The sequence below is a fragment of the Hemicordylus capensis genome, chromosome 3 (genome assembly GCF_027244095.1).
Source record: "Hemicordylus capensis ecotype Gifberg chromosome 3, rHemCap1.1.pri, whole genome shotgun sequence".
Taxonomy (NCBI): domain Eukaryota; kingdom Metazoa; phylum Chordata; class Lepidosauria; order Squamata; family Cordylidae; genus Hemicordylus; species Hemicordylus capensis.
Window position 1 is genome coordinate 284,798,784 of NC_069659.1, and position 23,225 is coordinate 284,822,008.

The following is a 23,225-nucleotide window of genomic DNA, read 5'->3' on the forward strand; positions in this document are numbered from 1 at the left end:
GGATGAGGCTTTAAAAAATGTATCCTTTGCCTTTCCTCCTGCAGCTCCATGGGAGTGAATCGCCTGGAACCTGAAATCCAAGCTCTGATCAAGGAGCAAAATTCTGACATCAAGGTTGTCTATTTTAATAAAGGACTTTGAGAAAGGCTTTTTCATACTACCCTGGTTTGGAGCTGAAAGGACATGAAGAAGAGGAACCAGGGATCTGGTGCTCCTGAGGAAGAAGTTGCAGTACAAAGTATAACCCCTTTTAAATGCTGCTTACTTATTGGCTGTCGCATCTTGGCAGGTCCTATGTGTATGATATAACCATCCTGGATTCAGGTGAACTCTAGGGGTAGATTGTAATGTGACAATGTTGCTGTTGCTGTGATGTCTCTCTGTACTCCTGAACAAAGCAGAAACATTCCAATCATGATCCAGTTAGGAGTCAGGGCCAGAGGAGTTAAGAGCCCTCAAGTAAACGCAATCCCTATGATATGCCTAATTCCACAGTGATGTGTGTATGCGATTGTGTGTGCGTATCTACAGTCCCCGTGAAATAATCCATTAAGAATGGCAATACTGAAATCAGTTTTGGAAGAAGAGAACCCACAGAACGTCTTGAATCCCTCCAAAATAGATTAAGGTGGGGATAGCTAACTCAGTAAGGCAGACACCCAATTGATTAGAGGGAAGGACAATGTCCTGCTTAGCTTCGGGAGCATGCACGGGAGCTGGGGAGGACAGCTTTAAAATGCTGGGTACGAACTGAGAAGGATGGCGCTGTCCTGCCCAGCTCTTCTGTCACAGTTGATTGCTCCCCCGCTCCTCCTACCTAGTTGTTTGCTAACAGAAGTTGAAACATTGGGGGTGCATACAGCTCCCAAACCTCTTAACCGTCATGTAAACTGCCTTAGTATCATTTTTGGTTGGAGTTTCTCACATTCAGTTCTAAAGCAAATTATCATGAATAAGCATGATGTCCGTTTTGCGACAGCATAATGGGTTTGTTCCAGCTGCCTTTATTTTCACAAGCAGAACATTAGGCAAGAATCTCTGTATTCTACTGGTATTTTAACCCTTTTGCAGCAAACCCTCTTCACCGGCTCACTGGATGTATGAGAATGACAATAGAAGCAGCTAAGCTCACAGAAGCACTGCAGCTGTAAGAAAGGGTGGATTCCCACCATCTGCATGATTCCTGCGGTGTGCACACTCTCACAGCATGTCGTAAGAACACAGACATTACTGGGAATCTTGGATGTGGGGCTGCAGGAAACTAAGATGAAGCCAAGATCGTCAACCAAGATTGGAATTTAGCTTGATGATTTTAGCTTCATCTTAGTGGTGCAAATCTGAGATTCCCGATAATTTCCAGGTTCTCATGACACACCCTGTTAGAGCATGTGAGCCTCTGGAACCTCAGATTCCTTTTACACTAACATCATTCAGCTTGTGAGAATGCTCCCTCTGTATCAGGATTAACTTCATATTGTTTAGTCCTTTTAGTATGTGGGCTGGTTCTCACAATCCATGTAATGTTAGTTTACTGGGAATCTGTATGTTCTTTCCATATGTGCACTCCCGTGGAGCATGTTGCAAAAACCCAGAAAATGTCAGTGATCTCAACTTGGCACTACATCAAACCATCATCAAGCCAAGATTGGTCATCTTAGATTTGAACTCGGCTTGATGATCTCAGTTTGATGCATGGTGGCAGCCTGAGATTACAGACGTTTTCTAAGTTGATTACAGACATTTTCTCATGTCACAGTCTATGGGAGCATGCGTGGGGCAGGAATCAAGAGATTCCCAGTAAACTAGCATTACGTCAGTCATGAGAACCAGGCCCTGTGTATTCAGTTAAATCCGAAACTAGTTTTGATTTGTTCTGTTGGTGGCAAAACCAAGCAAATTAAGTTGGCACAAACTATCTCAGGCTGTTTGCTCTGTTGGCATCACTGTGTGAATCCTAGTGAGGTACACTGTGGTCTGGATTGTGTGGGTTTTATCTATGGGAACCTTAAGGTATTTTTTTTTTAAATTGTACAAGAGGGGGTTGAGTTAGATGGTCTCTTTCTTGATTGTAGGATATAAAAGGAAATAAAAACACAGATCTAGAAACTATTTCTCTTAGCTCTACTGGGCAGATGCCCGGCAGAGGAAAAAGAACAAGCTGTAAGGTGTGGCCATCTGGCCATCCTTTAAGTAAGCCATGATCGGGACTAATGTTCCCTGTAACAGGGATTCCCAGATATTGTTGACAACAATTTCCAACTTCCCATCACCCTCAGCTGCAGTGGCCTTTGGCTGGGGATTATGGGAGTTGTAGTCAACAACATCTGGGAATTCCTGTTATAGGGAACACTGCTCAGGACATCTTGTTGATAAGAAGGGCCTTTGCCCCACAAATCAGTGAAATTGCCTTTTAAGGGTTTATGATGGCTATCGGGCACTAGATCTGTGCTCTAAGCCAGAAATGAAGTCCCACTTGTTATTTTTATAATTAATGCAACATAACAAGAAACCCAGGATTTTTTTAAAAAATACTCACAGCTAGCCCAGCCTGAGGGACAGAACAATTATGCTTTGTCCTGAGATGGATTTTAAGAGCTAGGATCGTACACAGGAAACTTTTATCTTTGGCTGTTTGTTGAATTTGAGCTCCGTGGGTTCCCAGACAGAGACTTGTGTCTCCCAGGACTCCAAGGGTCTGTCTGCAGCAGTGCCACTCTGCTGCAGTTTTGTTTTGCATTTTGTTTTGTAGCGCTTCCTGTTGTTCCTGTGATGCTCTTTGTGTGTCTCCAGGATAGCCGCACTTCCAGTTGTTGAAACTCTGCTTTGGGTTTGGGTTATTTAAAGAGATCATGCTAGATATGTGCAGGCACCGCTTCACACAAGGATGTTCCTGCCGGGTTCACCAAGGAGAGGGAGGAGGCCCTTTGGGATTCAGTAAAGCAGAGGCTCCAAACCTTGGTCCCCAGATGTTTCTGGATTACAGCTCCCGTCATCCCCAGCCATAATGGCTGAAGAAGGCCATGACTGGAGGTGTAGTCCAACATCTGGGGAGCCAAGTTTGGGAACCGCCTGCAGAAAAGGACATGGACGTGCAGTTAGTGCAGTATTTTGTTTAAGGAGGTAGTAACGTTTATGCTAAGACCCCAGAAGTAGCACACTAATCAGGACAGCACTTGGAGCATAGGCGTGAACCTGGCTGAGTTCTGTACATTATACTGAGCTTTAAAACAGATGAAAATCAGCTGCCCCAAAGAGATTCCATAATCTATCTCTTGGAAATCACAGGGTCTCGAGCAGTGTTCTCCCAAATTTTTTTCATCGGTGCACTGAATGAACTTTGTTCTGGGCAGTAGTATCAAGGTAGTGTGTGCGCACATGCATTCAGAATGGGGCCGCCTTGACTCAGCCTGAGCAGGATCTGAAATTAACTGAGCGGACCTTAAAAAACTTGTGTGTGCACACACAGGCACACTCCTTAGAGGGAACATTGGTCTCAAGCTGTGTAGCAGAGGGGGATCTAGGGATGTGTTCGAGCCAATTTGGTGCCTCCTTTGGGAAGCGCTGAACTGGCTCGGACACCTGCAGAAGAATCGGTTTGGCGGGGCGGGGAGAGGATCCCTTGAGGAGGTAAGCAGGCCCTTACCTGTTCTGCTGCTGCCTCGCTGCTTTTCCGGGTGCGGCACTCGCTCTAGCAAAGGCCTGCATGTCCAGCATCAGCACACATGTGGTTATTTGCTTGGTCAGTATGGGGTTGCTGACCATGCAAATGGTTGCCGTGCCTGCACGGCAGCTATGTGTGTGCCAACACCATGCACGGAAGCTGCAGGGAACAGCACCACAGCCGTGCATGGCCTTTACTAGAGTCAGCGCCGTGCCTGGAAAAGTGGCGGGGTGGCAGCAGAGCAGATAAGGACCTGCTTACCTCCTTCTTAAAGGAATCACGCCCCACCTGCGCCTGCATGAACGGCTCGTGCACATCCCTAGAGGGAACAGATACCTACCTACCTCAGTAGAGGGCTTGTTCCCTTGTCTTCTGCATAGCTCTTTCACCTCAACTATAGCATCATTTCATAATTTGCATCCTAGGGCAACATGACTTTTTCCTAAAAATAAAGTGGTTCGGGGGCATGGGACAAGAGAGGGCCATGCAAATTGAGATTCACTTCCTGCCATTTCAGCATGTTTCTCTGTCTTCATTAAGCTTATTCTTCATTGAACTTGGGGTGAGTGATGGTCTCCTCTTCCAAAATGAAAGATAAATCTGTTTTACTTACTACCTCCCCTCTGCTGATCTTCACCAATACCCATGTTTCTCAGCACAAGAGAACATTTGCTTGGGCAAACTTGTGCAATAAATGTGGTGTCTTGCATCCATGTAGACAATACACCACACCACACAATCCATGTAGACAATGCACCACACCATGTAGACAATGCACCACACCACACCAGCAAAAATGGCAATATTTGGTGCACTTGGCTGTGGCTGAGGATTAAGAACATAAGATAAGAACAGCCCTGCTGGATCAGGTCCAAGGCCCATCTAGTCCAGCATGCTGTTTCACACAGTGGCCCACCAGATGCCTCTGAGCCCATAGGCAAGAGGTGAGGGCACGCCCTCTCTCCTGCTGTTGCTCCCCTGCAACTGATGTTTAGAGGCATCTTGCCTCTGAGGCTGGTGGTGGCCTATAGCCACCAGACTAGTAGCCATTGATAGACTTATACTCCATGAATTTGTCTAAGCCCCTTTTAAAGTCATCCAGGCTGGTGGCCATCACCACATCCCATGACAGAGAATTCCATATAGACTGATGATGTGCGATGTGAAAAAGTGCTTCCTTTCGTTGGTCCTAATTTCCTGACCTTCAATTTCATGGTTCTAGTGTTGTGAGAGAGGGAGAAAAAATTCTCTCTGTCCACTCTCTTTAGTCCATGCATGATTTTATACACCTCTATCATGTCTCCCTGTAGTCACCTCTTTTCCAAACTAAAGAGCCCCAGATGCTGTAGCCTTGCCTTATTAGGAAGCTGCTCTAGGCCTCTGAGCATCTTGGTTGCCCTCTTCTGCTCCTTCTTAAGATAAGGTGACCAGAACTGTACGCAGTACTCCAAATATGGCTTCATCATAGATTTGTATAAGGTCATTATAACATTAGCATTTTTATTTTCAATCCCCTTCCTAATGATCGCTAGCATGGAATTGGCCTTTTTCACAGCTGCCACACACTGAGTTTACCCTTTTAACAAGCTGTCCACCACAACCTGAAGATCTTTTTCCTGATCAATTACTAACAGCTCAGACCCCATAAATGTATATGTGAATTTGGGTGTGGTTTTTTTGCCCCAATATGCATCACTTTACACTTGCTTACATTGATTGGTACACATCAGTCAGATTATGCTTTGCTGTAGTGATTGAGACAACTCTTCAGTGGCTGTACATGCAAAGGCATGTTGACCTGGGAACTCCTGGGTTGCTGGTGTGATGCTCTGCTGCTACTCAGGACTTGGAACCCACTAAAGGATGCAAGATGTTGTCAGAAGGGTGTTCACAATATTTCCCTGCATTGATTATGGCCTCTGCATTGTAATTCCTCAATTCCTCCATCTGCTATTTAGAGTGCCATGTAGTCAGTGGGATCTGCAGACTTGCCATGTGGCAGGCAGTGATCAGATGCACTGAATCAGTGCATCTATATCCCAATAGAATCTTTGGGCGGATATGCCCCAGAATACCACTTGAATGCTTTGAAAAATTAAAGGCAAAAATTTAGAAGAAGAGAATCACTTTCGATGATGGCTTGATGAGATCTAGTACTCTGCAGCTATAATAATAATAATCCATATTCCAACCCATGCTATTTTATATTCTGCACAACTTCACATCAAATATTAAGTAAACTTTAGACCATGTAGTTGATGGTAATTTTTGTCATTGACTTCCTTCACCAACAGCAGGATCCAAAGGAATTATTGAACTTGGGCACCATAAAAGGAAAAAAAAAAATCTAGAGGAATGGATGTGTGTGCTGCTGCTGCTGCAGCATTCTCTTTGCTTGCAAAGTAGGGTAGGAATGCAACTGGCCAGTCCTGCATTCCCACAGGGTGGCTGAAGGTCAGCAGTTTAATCCAATTTTCTGTTCTTTTCATCCCTGGAGCAAATAATTTATTTTAATCTGAGCAAAACAGCCTGGTTTGTTTGTTTGGTCCCCTATAAATGTCATCTTTGCTGGAGGCTCAGAGTTCTGTCAGGGGTTGCTATGTGCTCTTTATCATGTTTACTCTTAACGTGACCTCATCCAACTCTTTTAAACTTATGATGGATTGTCTGAGTTTGTTCCTTTTACTGTGTTGGGTTATGTTTGAGGCTTATTTTACCAAACTTAAAACAATGTTTCCAAGCAGGAATCCACACAGATTCCATTCATACCTCCTGTGTAGCTTTAAATAAGGCAACTATTTCCAAATAAAGAGTATAATCTGTCTCTTGCACCCATGATGCTGCTGCTTTCTTGGAATGACAGGACAGAATAAATGTTATGATGCTTCTGTTCTGTATAGTACACAATTGAAATCCATTCTTTATTTGCTGTCTTAAGGAAATGTACTTCCTGGACAAATTGTTTCCTAACAGATTATAAATTCAAAAGGCGGGGAGAAACAACCCCCTAATGTTTGAGTTTGGGGTTCCTATATCCCACCTGCATTCTTGAGAGGTTAATCCCCTTTAAAGGTTAATCTTTTGTTTTCAAATTAAGCTGCCCTGCAGAGATTGTTGATCTTATTTCCCACCCCCAACTCATGAACAAAAGGGCTTTCCCTGATCAGGTAGGGGCTACTCAGTTATTTGAGCAAATAAGCTCTTGTGGTCTCCAAAATGTGCCCCACACTGAGGACCATTTCTTACATTACAAAATTCTTATACAGAATATACTATTTATGTAGGGGAAAGGTTGTAACCTATGGAATATCTTATCATAGATGACATTTTACTTAATCGTAGCATTTCACTTAGAAAGCTTTTAAAGTTTGCTTTAGTAATTAACTTAGTTAATTACTAAAACACAGGCCCTGCCTGCAGGCTTGCAATTTCATAACGTTAGACACACAAGGAAGAGAACACCACCAACAAAAATGAGACAGAGAGAATTAGGAAACAGAGGAAAGGGAACAAAAGAGGAGTGTTCACTGGTTTTTCATTGCATGTGCACACAGCAAAAATTCTGCATAGATGCTGGGTTTCATTGCAAGAGTCTCCCATGTGCCCCCATAAACCTTCATGGCTTTTTTGTATCCCCCCCCAAGTTTTTGTATAATTTTCAGCTCCCATCTTTCTCCTTGCTTTGCATAATTAGATTCTGCAACAGAGGACATCTGATATTCAGGAAAATGAGAAGCACTTACCTTTCCCCTCACCTGTTTTTTTGTATGTGTCTGAGAATGATCCTTTGCTGGCTGAGACATTACAGCAAGGTTAGCGGAGCATAGGAACCACCACACGGGGAGCACATTCTCGAGCATATTTAGGTTCTCATCCAGCCCAGCCAAAGTTAGTCGTTAAGGCTGTTCACACAAGCACCTCTACCCTGGCTTGCGCAACCGTAACAGGGTAGGGCTACTCGTGTGAAGTGCTGGGATCAAGGCCGATCCCAGTGCTGCCCTGCTGGATAGCCTGAGGTTTTACTTTGGAACATTACCTAGGTAGAAGGGTGCAAATGCCAGTGCAGGCAGTCCAAGCACACACACACACAAACAGACAGGCAGCAAGAGCATTGAGGGATACTGGAGAATTTCCTCCTCCGGCTCGCTTCTCTGCTGCTTCAGTGGCAGAGCCTTCAAACTAACTTTGATCGTGTGCAGGGAGGCAGGTAGGAGCCTGCCTCCCCACCAGCCCTCTCCGCTGCCAGCATTTTGGGTTGTGTGAACGACCTTATAATGAAGAATGGAAAGTAGATGTTACAAGGCAAATATCTAACCCCTTCTGTACCTCATCAAGGCTAATGCAGCTGACGTTTTTGCAGGAGAGAGGGGGCTGTTTAACCCTTCCCTCACCTGCCCTTTCTCTCTTGCAAATGCTTATTATCTCCCATCCCCATGCAGACGTTACACTGTATGTGCATTCTGATGTTTGTACACAAGTACATGTCTTTGTATGAGTGGCTGTACATGCATTCATCTTAAAAGTGAGCCTGGGTGCAGGCTCCAAAATATGCCACATTCACTTCAGAGCAAAAACGAAGCATGTGTTTCTACTTTATAAAAATTGATCCATCAGAATGTGTTTACGCTTGTCTCTGGCAGCTCCTACCATAAGATTTTGTTTTTGTTAGTTTTACGGGTCGGGCGAGGAGTTCTGCTAAGATCATATACTGTCAATGCTGGAGCAGCTGGGTGCTTGGGAGGGATGGCCATCGAAAGCCATTCTGCAGCATACATAGCAGTGGCAGCTTGCCTTGTATAGGTGGATGCAGGGGGTCGGGGAGGCAGTAAATGAGCTTCAGGTGAGGCTCGTTCTCACTCCTCTTGCTCCGTCCCGGCTGCCTCACTGTCCCTTTCTGCTCCTGGCTGTAATGTTAATCCTTTGTATGTGGGGTGGTCATTTGCCCAGTTTCCCAATGCGGTGAAAAACCAACCTGCAAGCAAGGGGTTAACAACCAGGCATGGCAAGGGAGAGCAAGGCAGCTGGGACAGGCCAAGAGAACATGCCAGTTACTCCCCACCACCACTACCACCTGCCACTACTGATACACTGGCTTTTAAAGGGAGCCTCTCACACTCAGCATGGTCATGAGATATCAGCAAATAAAAAATAAAAATTGCTTGTATAAAAACAAGATCGTCTAGAAATAGGAGCTGCCACTATCCACTTTCCGTGTTCCAGCTGAGGTGGCCCCTCACTCCGCAACTGTCCCCACAGAGTGACTGAAGAACCATCTTGCTCTGAGCAGAGGAGAGAAGAAAGAAGTGACCAAGCCTAAAGGGCTCAGCCTGCAATATCTAAACGTGTCGCTAGATGTATGGATCCTTATCGTAGCCTATATGTAAACTGCTTTGTGAGGTTCACTTGAAATGTGGTATATAAAGGTAAAACATGAATAAAAGAATAAATGTTTTTAAAAGGCAGGAGTAGCAAGTTAAGAACAAACATCCTGCAGAAATTACTCTGAGGTGATGGATAGTAGGTGTGTGAATGCAGGACATGCCGCCAGGGTAAAGAGTCTCTGCTTAATCATAAAGCAGCCTGGACCATTTTGGGTACTCCCTCTCTACCTAACCTGCCTTCCAGGGCTGTTGTAAGAGAAATAATTGTGAGGCACTTCCTAAAACCAATAGTGCTGCAGAAGTGGAACATAGGAAACTGCCATATACGGAGTCAGACCATTGGTCTATCTAGCTCAGTATTGTCTTCTTCACAGACTGGCAGCGGCTTCTCCAAGGTTGCAGGCAGGAACCTCTCTCAGCCCTATCTTGGAGAAGCCAGGGAGGGAACTTGAAACCTTCTGCTCTTCCCAGAGCAGCTCCATCCCCTGAGGGGAATATCTTGCAGTGCTCACACATCAAGTCTCCTTTTCATATGCAACCAGGGGGCAGACCCTGCTTAGCTATGGGGATAAGTCATGCTTGCTACCACCAGACCAACTCTCTCATTATTAAAGTGATTAATAATGAACATGCACATCTTTTATACTGAGTCAGACCCTTCGTCCATCTAGCTCAGCATTATCTACAGCTTTCCAAGGGCTTGGCCAGAGCTGGTTCTGGCTCTGGCCAGTCCTGCTGTCTGCTGGCATTTAAACTTGGGACCTTATTCATGCAAAATGTATGCTCTACTACTGAGGAATGGCTTGCTCCATGCCAGTTTTGGCTTTGCAAAACAGGCCTAGCGTCCATCACGACAAATCAAGAGATCCAAATTCTTGGCCACACCTTAAATCAGAAATCGTGGTCTATGAGATGTTTTCTACAGAAACTTGTCTTCACTTGAGTGAGGAAAGAATCCAACCCAAAGCCAAGAGGAGAGGGGCAGGTGCTGCCTGAATGCTCATCCCCATCTGCTTGTCATGTGAGTCTCCTGTTCCGTTCCCCCACCTCCTCCAGCTTAGCATATTGCATGGACGGATCTGGGATGAGCCATCAATCAATGGCTGATAAATAATGTAGGAGTCTGCTGTGCAATAAGACTTGTCAATTGCAATGCTTCCCTCATAAATTAAAGATGAAAAGGTACAAGGCTCTTGCCAGAAAAATGAAGACAAATTTTTAATAGCTTGCCAAGATGCTGTGAGATGGAATACTCAGGAAAAATGAATTACATTTTTATTATGTGTTTTATTATGCTGTAATGAACGGGATTCGTTGAGAATAATATATTTCTAATGCAGCTGAGTGGAAGGAGAATCTCTCTATTTCTCATGCACATAAACTCACTCTCTCTCTCTCTCTCTCTCTCTCTCTCTCTCTCGTGCAAAGGATCTGAATTTATGCTATGAAACTCTCAGCAAAAGGGAAACTTAGTCTGATGTGGTAGTACCCCATGGAACAGTGAGGGAGAGGGGTTATTTTTACTGAGGGGTGGAGAGACACACTTTGGGATTGAGGCTACGAGAGACTGCCATGAATAGATCCTCGGAGTATGGTGGAAGGTGGAAAAGGCAGAATGGTTTTCATGAGTGAATACATGGATAGTCAAGGTCTGCAGCCAATTTGAATGGTTTACTTCAAAATACAGCTTTCCTCAAAGGAGTGAGTGAACTCTTTGAAAAGAATCTGAGAGTCAAACCACCCGAAAGAGCCTGCCCAGAAAGGAAATGAGAAAGCAACCATGGATGGGTAGGATAGGATACCTTCTCTCCCTTGTGGGGAAAGAACCAATCATGGTAAGTTCAATGTTCTTTTCTCATGCATTGGTGGAGGGTTTCCTCTCATGGAAGACAGCAGAGCAGTGAGAGACTATGAGCAGGAGTGCTTGAGTTATAGCCCAGTTAGGTGTCCACAGATCTATGGAGCAGTTGCCCAGGGCCTGCACTTAGAGGGCCACAGCATGGCAGCAGAGACTCTTCTAGTTCAGACAGAGCCAGAACAAGATTGATTGATTACAAGCCCTACTGCTCAAAGGCAGGATAAAAAATGTAAATAATGATTCAGATGCCTTCCCACCCCATCTCATATTTCCTCCAACTGCCCCTGTCCTCTCCCAGTCAGAGCTGTCTGAAGGGGGTGGGGCTAGAGGGGTGGTCTCTCAGGGCCCTGCACTTGCAGGGGCCCCATGTTGCAGCACAGCAACAGAGACTCTTGTAGTTCATCATTGTGGGGGTGGGAGGCACCCACCAACGATTTATTTTTTTGCCCAGGGGCAGGGCCCTTCACAAAGATAAAACCCTATATCCTCCACCTCTTGTGGGGCACAATAGCCAAAGGCAGTGGAGGCAAAGATGTTGAGTTTGTAGGACTGATGAAGGGGGAACGAATCTGTAGCCCTACAGATTTCAGAGAGTGGGGCATTAGAAGCATGAGCTCTCTGCTCATTTTCTCTCCCATTTTCGTTCCTCTATCAGATTCCTTTCCCCTTATTCCTCTGGACCAAGGGTGTCCAATTGTGGCCCTCCAGCTGTTTTTGGCCTACAACTCCCATCATCCCACTGTGATTGGGGATGATGGGTATTGTAGGCCAAAAACAGCTGGAGGGCTGCAGTTGGACACCAGCCCACTGCTTTCTTTGGCATGTCCATCATTTTCTAGGCATCTTCTTTTTCTAACCCCCTCACAAGGCCCTTCTGCCTCCCCATACCTCCCCCTCTAGAATCTGAGCAGCTCAGCCAATCAGTGCTAGAGGCGGCAACTCTTTTGCTAATGTCACATAATGCTGAAAGTGCATGACAGTTCTGATATATACAAGCCCATGATGACCAGAAGGTGCTTGTGACCATTGCAGCCTGGTGGGGAGGGTGTGGGGGGAAGTCAAGATCTATCTTATCTCCCCTGCCCCCGCCAGACTACCAGGAGCCTTATATGGGATCTGTGGCTCGCGTGCCCACATAATCCATGCTGCTCTTGGTAGTGTGGATTTCTGCAGGCCAGGAAAATGCAGCCTGGCCTCCAGATATCCCTAAATGCAATGAGCGAGGAGCTCAGTAGATTTATTATTTATTTCTCATATTTATATACTGCCTGATATATACACCTCTAAGCAATGTACACAATCCAAATTACAATATTAAAGAACCCAATTAAAGCTCTCACAAATAAAAACAACTAAAACAGTTTAAAATTAGTTTTAATTAAAAGCCTGAGAAAGCAGGTGTGTCTTAAGGGTCTTTTTAAAAGCAACCAGAGATGGAGATGCTCTTATTTTGACAGGGAGTGCATTCCAAAACCCTGGGGCAGCCACAGAGAAGGCCCAGCCCTGAGTCGCCACCAGACGAGCTGGCGACAACTGTAACCAGACCTTTCCAGATAATCTTAATAGGCAACAGGGTTTATGACAAAGAGAGCAGTCTCTAAAGTATTGAGGGATTTCCCCTCAAGCCAGGAGCTCTAAGCATCTAGGTGTGCCTGCAGCCTGAGCAGACACATGACCGGGGACCTGGGTAAAAGGGCGCAATCACGCCCTTTAACCCAGGGGGAATTAATGGGCTACCTGGTAAATTAGTGCCAGGATTGATGCCCAGGTAGGGCTGCCCAGGTCTGAATAGAGCTGCTTGTTTGAACAGCCTCTAGATGTTCTGTGCCAACTCCATAAACAACAACAAACTGGACTGCAGCTTTACATAACTCCATATGGCAGACAGAGCCTGGTGAAGACACTCGTTGCCCATGGTTTCATTGGAGAGCAGTAGCAAGCATCACCCCTGAGTTACATGTGCTCATCTGAAGCCTGAGCAAGGCCCGCATATGTACAGCTGTAAGCTGGGATTCTTTACAGACGTGGAATGAATACACAGAGATTGGGGGTGAAGCTTGCTGCCCTCACATTCGGTATCCTGTGGATGCTGAGTAATACTGACCAGGAGCATTAACAGAGACCCTTAGCTTTATGAACTCTTAGAACTGATGCAGGTTATTGGTTCAGCTCCCATGATGCTCCAGGAAAGGTCCTTTCTCTCCAGGAAAGAGAGAACACCTGTCCCTAATCAGTCCAGCGTAGTATCTTTCTGGTGGCTGTTTCTGGTGTCGTGTGTGTGTGTGTTTAAATTGTGAGTCCTTTTAAGATAGGGAACTATTTTCTTACTCCTTTTGAGAACTGCTTTGAGAACTTTTTCATGAAAAGTGGAATGTTAACAACAATGACAACACTTAATTGTGGTACTAGTTGAGCATCTGTCCCAGAAAAGGGGGACAATATAATTCATTACATTATACAGGTAATGCATTGTGTTTGATATAGTTCGCCTGATAAATGTCTACAGTACAGTATGTTAAGACACTCCATCTCAATACCACAGGAACTCATGCCATTGTCTCTTGGCCCATCCACTGATGGACAAAATGGCCATAAATAACCATTTTATTTGTGAAGAAATGCACATCTCGTGGTTTCTCAGATGCTGGGATCACATGTTCCGTGTTGATACTGCTCTGGTATGCAACAAGCATCTTAGGCCTCTGATTCCTAAAGGCCTTGTAGAACTCCTTGGGCAATTCATTCTGCCTTGAAGCCTTGCTTTGCTTTAGAACAAGCTGAATGGCCTGCTTCAAGAATATGATTGACAGCTGGTAATATTAGGGAAGGCCGAGATCCTGGTTATATTTAGCTTAGAAAGAAGAAGAATAAAAAACCCTTTCTGTTTCCACTTCTGAATATATTACAGTTCCCAGAAACATGTGCACCATGTTGGGGCTGTGGTGGACTTTTAAGGCAGCCCAGATGCTGCAGGGAATGAGCAGTTGTGCAATCAGTGCTACCACAATTATTCACACTGTTGCACATGGTGGGGATGTGCATGAACCATTTTTCATGGTTCGGTCCAAATTCAGACCAAACCATGGGTCTGTGAACCGATTCAGTTGAATCGACTGGTTGGGCTGGTCCGTTCAACCGAACCAGCTCAAACTGGTCTGGCAGTTCAGCAGCAAGAGGGGTGACGGTGAGAGGGCTGAGGGCAGCATCTGGGGTGGGTGGGTAGTGAGAAGCATCTTTCAAAGTAAATGAGAAAGTCTAGCTGCTGCAGAAAGTCCTGCAGCAGCTATGCCCCCCCCGCACCCTGCCGCCCACACGGCAGAGGCACGGCTCAGCTCTGGCACTCACTGGCTTCTATGCATGTTTTGGACCAGTGGTCCCTCTAATTTTTTTCATCTCTGTGTGGAATGAGTTTTGTTCTGGGCAGCAGTATCAAGGCAGTGTGTGCGCATGTGCATTCAGAATGGGGCCTTCCTCATTCAACCTGAGTGGGATCTAAAATGAACTGAGCGGGCATATAAAAACTTGTGAGCATGCGCATATGTGACTGGTTCACTCTGCGAACCATTCGTGCACAACCCTAGCAAATGAGAGTAACTACAGTAGTGCTGATTGTACAGCCACCCCTTCCCTGCAGCACTGGAGCTGCCTTACGTGTTTGCAACAATCCTAACATGTTACACACCATGTTGATGTACTGGCTGATGTACTGCTGTGCATCAACTCAGCCCCTGTCTTTTCCCTAATGCACAATGGAAAAGAACATGTATATTGGACTACTATAGTGTTATGAAGGTGTTTGGGGCAAGACATATACTGGGGTGATTTGCCAAGGACAGATTAGGTATTTAATTTGTGTCAGGGCTCATCGGGACTCTGCCCTGTCATATGTTTACAATGCCAGGATTAAGCCCTGGGACACATGAAGTACAAACAGATAAGTTCCCCCAAGCAGGGTACTGTATTCTAACCAGCAATCTTCTATGTTTTGTTAATTAGAGGTTTGTTCCTGTGGGGATCATGTAGAGTTTGTGGGGAGTGGAGTCAGGAAGGAAAGAAGGGAAAGCAGAAGGAGAAAAAAATGGAGTTGTTTCTGAATAAAGCTTTGGTTAAACAAACATAAGATTGCTTTGTGTTTACGAGGGAAGCAGCTATAAAACAAGTGGCAAGTGGGATTTCCCAAACCACTGAGGAACTACCATGTGTAAGGGAATGGAAGAAACAGCTTCCAAATCAAAGAGTGTTCGTTCCAATAGACTTGAGTGAAAAGAGTGAGTCAAATTGCAGAGACCAAGAGCATGGATAGGGAATTAAAGAGGACCAAATAGAACTACTCTAAAACTGGCTTCAAGTGTCTCATTCTAATTGGACATAAGGAACATCTATGAAGATAAGGGAACCACCAGCTCAAATCCCTGGGGAAAAAGAGAGCGAGCTAAAATGAGATATGCAATGAGATCAAATGAGACAAACACCACATCCTAGATCCAGTGTGGTATAGTGGTTAAAGTGTTGGACTAGGACCGAGGAGACCTGAGTTCATATCCCTACTCAACCATGAAATTAACTGGCTGACTCTGGGACAGTCACATATCTCTCAGCCTAACCTACCTCACAGGGTTGTTGTGAGGATAAACATAAACATATACACCGTTCCTCGGAGGAAGAGAGGGATATAAATGTAAAAATAAAATTAAAATAAATAAATATAAATATTGACAACATCAGATATTTAAAGGCAGTGTAGGGTGGTTCCACAAGCCCCAAATACCATTTTTAGGGGGAAATGCCCCAAATCTGCATTCCTCTGAATTCTTCTCATGTTCAGCTAATGCTACTACAAGGGAAAGTACATCAACTTTTCCTTACAGCTTGACCCACTCCTTCCACTCCTGGATAAACATATACCCTCCTCTGTTTCCCCCTCTTTCTAGGCTCATTAGTGGGCTATCTCTCTCACCTGCTGTAATCTATTACCTCCTTCTCCTTTCCTCTCCCAGGGATCCCAGTGCTTGGTTATGATTAAGCAGGCCATTAAATGAAGAGTGTTTTTACCTTTAGGGCTGGATCGTCTGCTATCTTACTTCTCAATTAGTATTTTGGAAAACATCAACCAAGATTAATAGTTGCATTGCTCCGGGACAGGGTAAATGAAGATGGGGGAAAGCAAGTTGCAACTGGCAGAGAGATGGCTGGCATGGAAGCGAACTCCTGCCATAATAGGCTAAGGGTTCAGGTTTGGCAAGCCAGGATCCATTTGGCAAGAGAGCCACAAGAATTTCCCGTATATGGAAGTTAGAGGTAAGGCACAGGCTGGGAGCAGAACCTCTGGGAATCTAAGCTGCCTAAGATTTGCTTACTGTGGGACAATTCCTGCGTACATTAAACAACATGCATAAGAATTACACGTGGCCTACTTTTTGTCACCTGAAACTCCCATTTCTGGTCCAGAGGAAAAGAACCATGCAGAAGTTAACTGTAAAACAACTCAGGCCAAAGCTGTGATACCTGAAAAAGAGATCAAACACATGGCTCCAAACCAGAATACCTGCTTTAGAGTGTACCTGCTCTAAAATGGCAAACAATTGCTATGCGGGAGTTGTCAGTTTCTAAGCTCATTGGACAGAACAGCACAGGGATCATAAGCACCATGGTGCAGTGGGATGGGGCGGATCAGGGGAATAACTTTTAACCTAGTTTCCTGAACCCTTAGATGCTTTGCACTTTGGAAGAGTTGTTTAGAAAATAAATGATAAAGAGACTAGATATTGAATCCTCTTGTAATATGAAGAGAGAGTGTTCAGAGTTACACTTTACAGATCCATTATCATAACTTAAACACAAAGGGACTTATGTAGCAGATATGCATGGAGAAGAATAAAAAGCGTCTCCTGTTCTCAGTGGCATGACATACCTACAGCTTGAGTCTGGACTGGACCAGTTCAGACAGCATGCTATTAATATTAATAATTAAGACTACATCATCACCATCGTCATTAATAATTCTGCAAAAAAAAAAAAAAAAGAAAGAAAGAAAGAAAAAGAAAAAGCTCTCAAAGCAATTTACAAAGCAAAAGATATCAAGAAATGATTCCGTGTTCTAACAATCTAAAAAGAAGCAGATGGGAATGCCAGCAACAGCCAGTGGGAGGAGAACTATGCTGGGTTAAACAGGGACAGTTGCTCTGTATAAAAGAGCCTATTAGCCCAGTCAGCATTAGATGTTTACACAGAGAGAGAGATTTGTGCAATGACCCTTCCTCCTGCTCCACCTGATGTATGTCCCTGAGGGTCCCCCAGCCATAAGGGACATACTTTGGAAGGGTATCAGGCAGTAGAGGAGAGGGGAGGATCAGGGGGGGAAACCATTCAGTGAAGAAAACATTCTAACATGAGGGCAATGTTAGTCCCAATATTTCATAAACTGTCAGAGCCTATGAGTAGATTTTCCAGCAGCAGCAGCAGCAGCAGCAGCAGAAGAAGAAGAAGAAGAAGAAGAAGAAGAAGCAGCAGCAGCAGCAGCAGCAGCTTAAAGTAGTCATGGGGAACAGACTGTCTGACTCAAGACAGTGGTGTTGATGGCAGAGGAAGTTTAACCCTTTGCTACTGTACAATTTCCTCTCTCAAAATCACCCCTCCAAAACTTGTTATTGGCCCTGCTATCAGTATTGTTTCTAACATTTGTCCTCAGTGAGGCTATTAATGGCTTGGGTGGGAGATTGAGTCTCGTCAAGAACTGGCAAATAATCAGACCTTTGAGAGATTTGTAGGCCAATACCCTCACCTTGGGTTAAACCAGGAAACAAGCTGAAAGCCATTGCTATTGCATTCCAATAGATGTAAAAGGTCCTACAATGCACTATTAGTGTTATAGGAGTCCATACCACACCGTATGATATCGTTTGACAGCACTTTGAGAGATATTGTGCACTAGCATTTTACAGGTACACTTGACAGTATAAAGTTAGAGAAAGCAGCTTAAAGAAACTGGGAAAACATGGAAGCCCACCACAAAAACAGAACTGAAAGACCATGTTGGAGTGACTACATGTATTATTCTTATGAATTTATTCCAGCTCCAATATATGAAATATATGGCACTAGCTCCTGGTCAGGCTTGAGCTGTCTATGTCTGTATAAACTGGTGCAAAGTTGTGCTTGTTCTTGTAAGATGTAGGCTAGGATTACAGTTTAAATAATTTGTTTCCAGTGCTGGAAAATCAGGACTATGCTCAATTTAAACCAGGTCCAAGGCTAGGTGAGAATTCAAGCTTGTTGTTTCCTTGAAAGGCAGGCTGGACTGATATGAAGTTCCTTAAGAATTGGAGCCCCTCAAGTACATCTGCTAGTCTCTTGCTTCACCCAATACTGGTTCAGCCCACCTGATATTGGCTGCTTGGAGCACTCGGGTGGGGGTGGGGTGTTCAAAGAAGGAGCCAGGACTCTGCCATTCCAACATTTTAGAGCAATTACAGAGAGACCCATGGGCGAAGGGAGGGGAGGGGCAGGGATCGATTAATCTCTGGGATATTTAATGAGGAGCCCCCAACCGCAGACTTTAACCTTGCAGATAATGGGGTTAGCGCTGGTAATTCCTATCGACAGAGTCAGCTCCCCCGTCCTTAATGAGCTAATCAATACTTGTTCTCAGCTTAATTTCCATCTAATTGCTCTTTAACGACGCCTGATAATGGCCAGTCTCCTGTGAGTGCATGGGGGTGGGGGGAGGAGATGTTTTAGGGTAGGGTTGTCATGGGAGGATGGGAAATTCTCCGATCCCTTCCCCCCACATATGATCATAGGGAGGGAGCACTGGTACTTTCCAAAAGGAGCAGGAACTAATTCTTTTCTTGCTTCCCTTTCATCTCCTCCTGTGGCTGGTGGCAGACTGGTTCCACTGGCTCTGTGTACAGATGGGCTCAAGACTGAGCTGGACATTAATCCATCTCTGAAATGACTTCCATCTACTGCAGTGGCTCCTCAGCCTTTTAGGACTCAGCCTTTTAGTCCCTCAGCAAACAACTCAGACCTCATGTGTTCCCCTCATTCAGCAAGTGCCCCATGTGTGAGCCTGTGCCTCACTTAGACAAACCACAGTCTCTCACTTCCTCCTCCTGTGTGGCTTCCATTCCTCCCATTCCCCGCAGCTGCTGCTGCTGCTGCTGCTACTGCGGAAATCCCCTTCAGTGAGGTCACTCAAAGCATGCCCCGACTACAGTTTATTTTACATGAAATGCCTGCTGCAAATGATGTTCCTGTGATAATACATAGCATGACGCTTCATCCATCCAAATTGCTGAAGCTGAGCTGGTTTCAGTAGCCTGATATAGAGCTCATCTGACCCCCTTGCTTTGCCTTCTGGATTGGCGCCCAGCTCATCTCCAGGCTCAGTTCAAGGTGCTTTTAAAAAACCATGAATCGTTTGGAGTCAGGGGATGTTAAGAACGGCCTTCTCCCAACTATATGAACTTGCCCAAATGTTAAGATCTTCAGTGGAGCTTCTCCTCCTTGTCCTAGCTTATTCAGAGGTTCTGAATAAGAGGCTTTTTCTGTGGTGGCACTCAGAATGTGCAACTCCTTTCCCTTAAAAATTTATATGGCCCCTTCATTAGCAGACTTCCATTGCTTAATCAAAATGCTTTTGTTTAGACGGGCAATTCCTCAACGAACAAGGACTTGTTGATATTGCTTTCTGTGGCATCTGAGTTTTTATGACTTGTGTTTATTCTTTATGTACTGCTTTTGTTTGCTCTGATTTTATCTGTATGCCACTTAGAGCATTTTATCTGTATGCCACTTAGAAAAGCAGGATACAAGTTATTATTGTTAGTGGCTGACATATTGTGCTGTCGGTCCCTATCCCCTGCTGCAGCAGTGCTGCACATGTAAAGAGCAGCACCGGCAGTGTTGTGCAAGAGAGCGCTTGAGCCACTTATTACACTTGTTTCCAATGGAAGTAGCACTGCACAGGTGCACATGTGCTGTTTTTGGTAGTTGAGCAACATTGCCAGGGCTGCCTTGCACAGCAGCCCCAGCGGGTTGGGAAATCTGGTGTTTCATAGTGCAGGGTGCCAGCAATAGCAGCAATAGCACTTACATTTATATACCGCTTTATAGCCGGAGCTCTCTACGCGGTTTACAATGATTTAGCATATTGCCCCCAACATTCTGGGTACTCATTTTACCGACCTCGGAAGGATGGAAGGCTGAGTCAACCTTGAGCCCCTGGTCAGGATCGAACTTGTAACCTTCTGGTTACAGGGCGGCAGTTTTACCACTGCGCCACCAGGGGCTCTGTGCCAGGCATTTTATTTAATTGTTCATCCATTCTACTTGCATCCCACTCCTCCTTTAGAAAGGCCTTCAACAGGGGGCTCAGTGTCCTGTCAGCCACTGACCAATATTTATCTCTTTGGCTTTCACAGTATAAGCATCACACACTCTCAGATAATTCTTTGGGCTGATTAGATGGCTTCTTGCGCTTTGTGTGTGGTGGGCGTAATCGACTTGTGGCTTAAATACTACATTTTGTTAGGCAGCACCTTTGGCACATGATCTATTCAACAGTAAGAATGCACAAGCTCCATAATAGAATATATTTGTGTGTGTTTGTGGGGCGGCGGGTGGAGGACTTCAGGAAATGACATATCATAAAGAATGAGATATGGTTGGGGGTTAGGGGTGGGTTGTGCCATCACTAATTACATCACTGGTAGTATCCTAGATACAGGGAAGAGAGCTGGTCTTGTGGTAGCAAGCATTACTTGTCCCCTTAGCTAAGCAGGGTCTGCCCTGGTTACATATGAATGGAATACTAGAAGTGTGAGCATTGTAAGATATTTCCCTTAGGGGATGAGGCCGCTCTGGGAAGAGCAGAAGGTTCCAAGTTCCCTCCCTGGCATCTCCAAGATAGGGCTGAGAGAGATTCCTGCCTGCAACCTTGGAGAAGCCGCTGCCAGTCTGTGAAGACAATACTGAGCTAGATGGACCAATGGTCTGACTCAGTATATGGCAGCTTCCTATGTTCCTTTGCTTGTGACATTTTCAGAAACATAATCCATACAGCAGCTATAATGATAATAAATGCGTTATCAGGAGAATGTATCAGGCTGTGTATATCTAGGGAACATTGGTGACAATCCCTTCCACTCTCTTCACTGATAGCATGGCATTAGCCCTGATCCTAATGATAACATGGGAGGGCAGGGTCTCATTGTTCGGGGGACAGAATGAGGTTCTGTCTTCCTGATTCTACATTGCTTCAACTTCCTCTAGTCCAGGGATCCTCAGACTTGGGTCCCCAGATGGTGGACTATAACTCCCATCATCCTCTAGCACAATGGGGATGTCAGGAACATAGGAACATAGGAAGCTGCCATATACCGAGTCAGACCATTGGTCTATCTAGCTCAATATTGTCTTTTCAGACTGGCAGCGACTTCTCCAAGGTTGCAGTCAGGAATCTCTCTCAGCCCTATCTTGGGGAAACCAGGGAGGGAACTTGAAACCTTCTGCTCTTCCCAGAGCTGCTCCATCCCCTAAGGGAAATATCTTACAATGCTCACACTTCTAGTCTCCCTTTCAAATGCAACCAGGGTGGGCCCTGCTTAGCTAAGGGGACAAGTCATGCTTGCTACCACCAGACCAGCTCTCCTCTCCAGGAATTGTACTCCAATATTCTGGGGGACCCAAGTTTGAGAACCCTTGCTCTAGTCCCATGGGAGGAGAGCTGGTCTTCTGTTAACAAGCATGAATTGTCCCCTTTGCTAAGCAGGGTCTACACTGGTTGCATATGAATGGGAGACTACATGTGTGAGGACTATAAGATATTCCCCTTAGGGGATGGGGCCATGCTCTGTGAAGAGCACCTGCATGGTTCCAAGCTCCCTCCCTGGCATCTCCAAGATAGGGTGGAGAGAGACTTCTGCCTGTAACCTTAGAGAAGCTGCTGTCAGTCTGTGAAGACAATACTGAGCTAGATGGACCAATGGTCTGACTCGGTATATGGCAGCTTCCTATGTCCCTCAGGCAGTGAAAGGGTCTAGTTCATGTTATACCTAAGAGATATTTCCTACTCTTTCCCCATTTGTTTATATTTATATCCATATTCATGTTATATACCGCCCTTTGTCCTAAGACCACAGGGTGGTTAACAACAGGATAAAACAATAAAATTCAATAAAACAAAGACAATATAAAACAACAAGACTATCAAATTGATTGCCACAAGGTCTAGGACCAACAAACGGAAGTACTTTTTCACACAACACGTGATCCACTTGTGGAACTCTCTGCCACAGGATGTGGTAACGGCCAACAACCTGGATGGCTTTAAGAGGGGTTTAGATGACTTCATGGAGGAGCGGTCTATCAATGGCTACTAGTCAGAGGGCTGTGGGCCACCTCCAGCCTCAAGGGTGTGCCTCTGAGTACCAGTTGCAGGGGAGCAATGGCAGGAGAGAGGGCACACCCTCAACTCCTGCCTGTGGCTTCCAGCGGCATCTGGTGGGCCACTGTGCGAAACAGGATGCTGGACTAGATGGGCCTTGAGCCTGATCCAGCAGGGCTGTTCTTATGTTCTTATACACAGACACACCCCAAAATGTTCTCACACAGAAAATATACACAGAGAGAACACATTTAAATAGAGCAGGGACAGCTCATTGGCCAAAAGCCTGAATAAAAAGGGCAGTCTTTACTCTCCTCCTGAGGCTAGTAGAGAGGGAGCCACGTGGGTCTTTGCTGTAAGCAAATTCCACAGCCTGGGGGCAATCACCGAGAAGGCCCTGTCCCATGAACTCGTTAAATGAGCCAGGGGCATAGCTAGGGGCGAGGGGGCCCATGTTTGCCGCTCTCTCCAGCAGCCCCTTGGAGTGAGGGAGATAATGAAGAAAACAGAAAAACAGGGAGCTGGGGGGCCCTCAGGAGCTGGGGCCTCCAGGTTCTTTGGACCCCTTCACTCAGTTATAGCTACACCCCTGAAATGAGCCTCAGTAGGTGTTGGCATGCAGAGCAGAGCCCTCCCAGCCGATCTAGACAGGTGGGTCGATTCAGCTGGTAGCAGGTGGTTCCTAAGGTACCCAGGGCCCAAGCCACTGAGGGCTGTTACAAGAGCTTGATAAGTACATGCGCAGCCATGCCCCTCCCCTCCTTTCAGATTCTAAATTAAGTTTCTTTTCTTTTCTTTTAAGTTCCATAAATTCTTTGGGCACCAATGATATTGGAGGGGTGTGTTTTTCATCATAGGCACTGTCAATAGATTTGCAATTGGTCAGAAGTCAGCTAAAGTAGTTCCCAGGGACTTCCTGACCAGTGTCCCATCTAACAG

At 45.3% G+C, this 23,225-nt stretch overlaps 1 protein-coding gene across 4 annotated transcripts in view; it reads left to right on the plus strand.

Annotated features, from left to right (window-relative positions):
* The window catches only part of SFXN3 (sideroflexin 3), a 104,752-nt gene that overhangs the window by 30,557 nt on the left and 50,970 nt on the right, over positions 1 to 23,225 (plus strand). Inside the window, exon 11 of one of the 4 annotated variants that reach the window (XM_053306223.1) lies at positions 45 to 6,492. The exons of the other annotated variants lie outside the window; for them this stretch is intronic. Within the exon in view, the coding sequence (XP_053162198.1) occupies positions 45 to 141 (97 nt within the window). The 3' untranslated portion in view covers positions 142 to 6,492. Of the gene's footprint in view, positions 1 to 44; positions 6,493 to 23,225 lie in introns of those variants that run through there. 4 annotated transcript variants of the gene reach the window in all.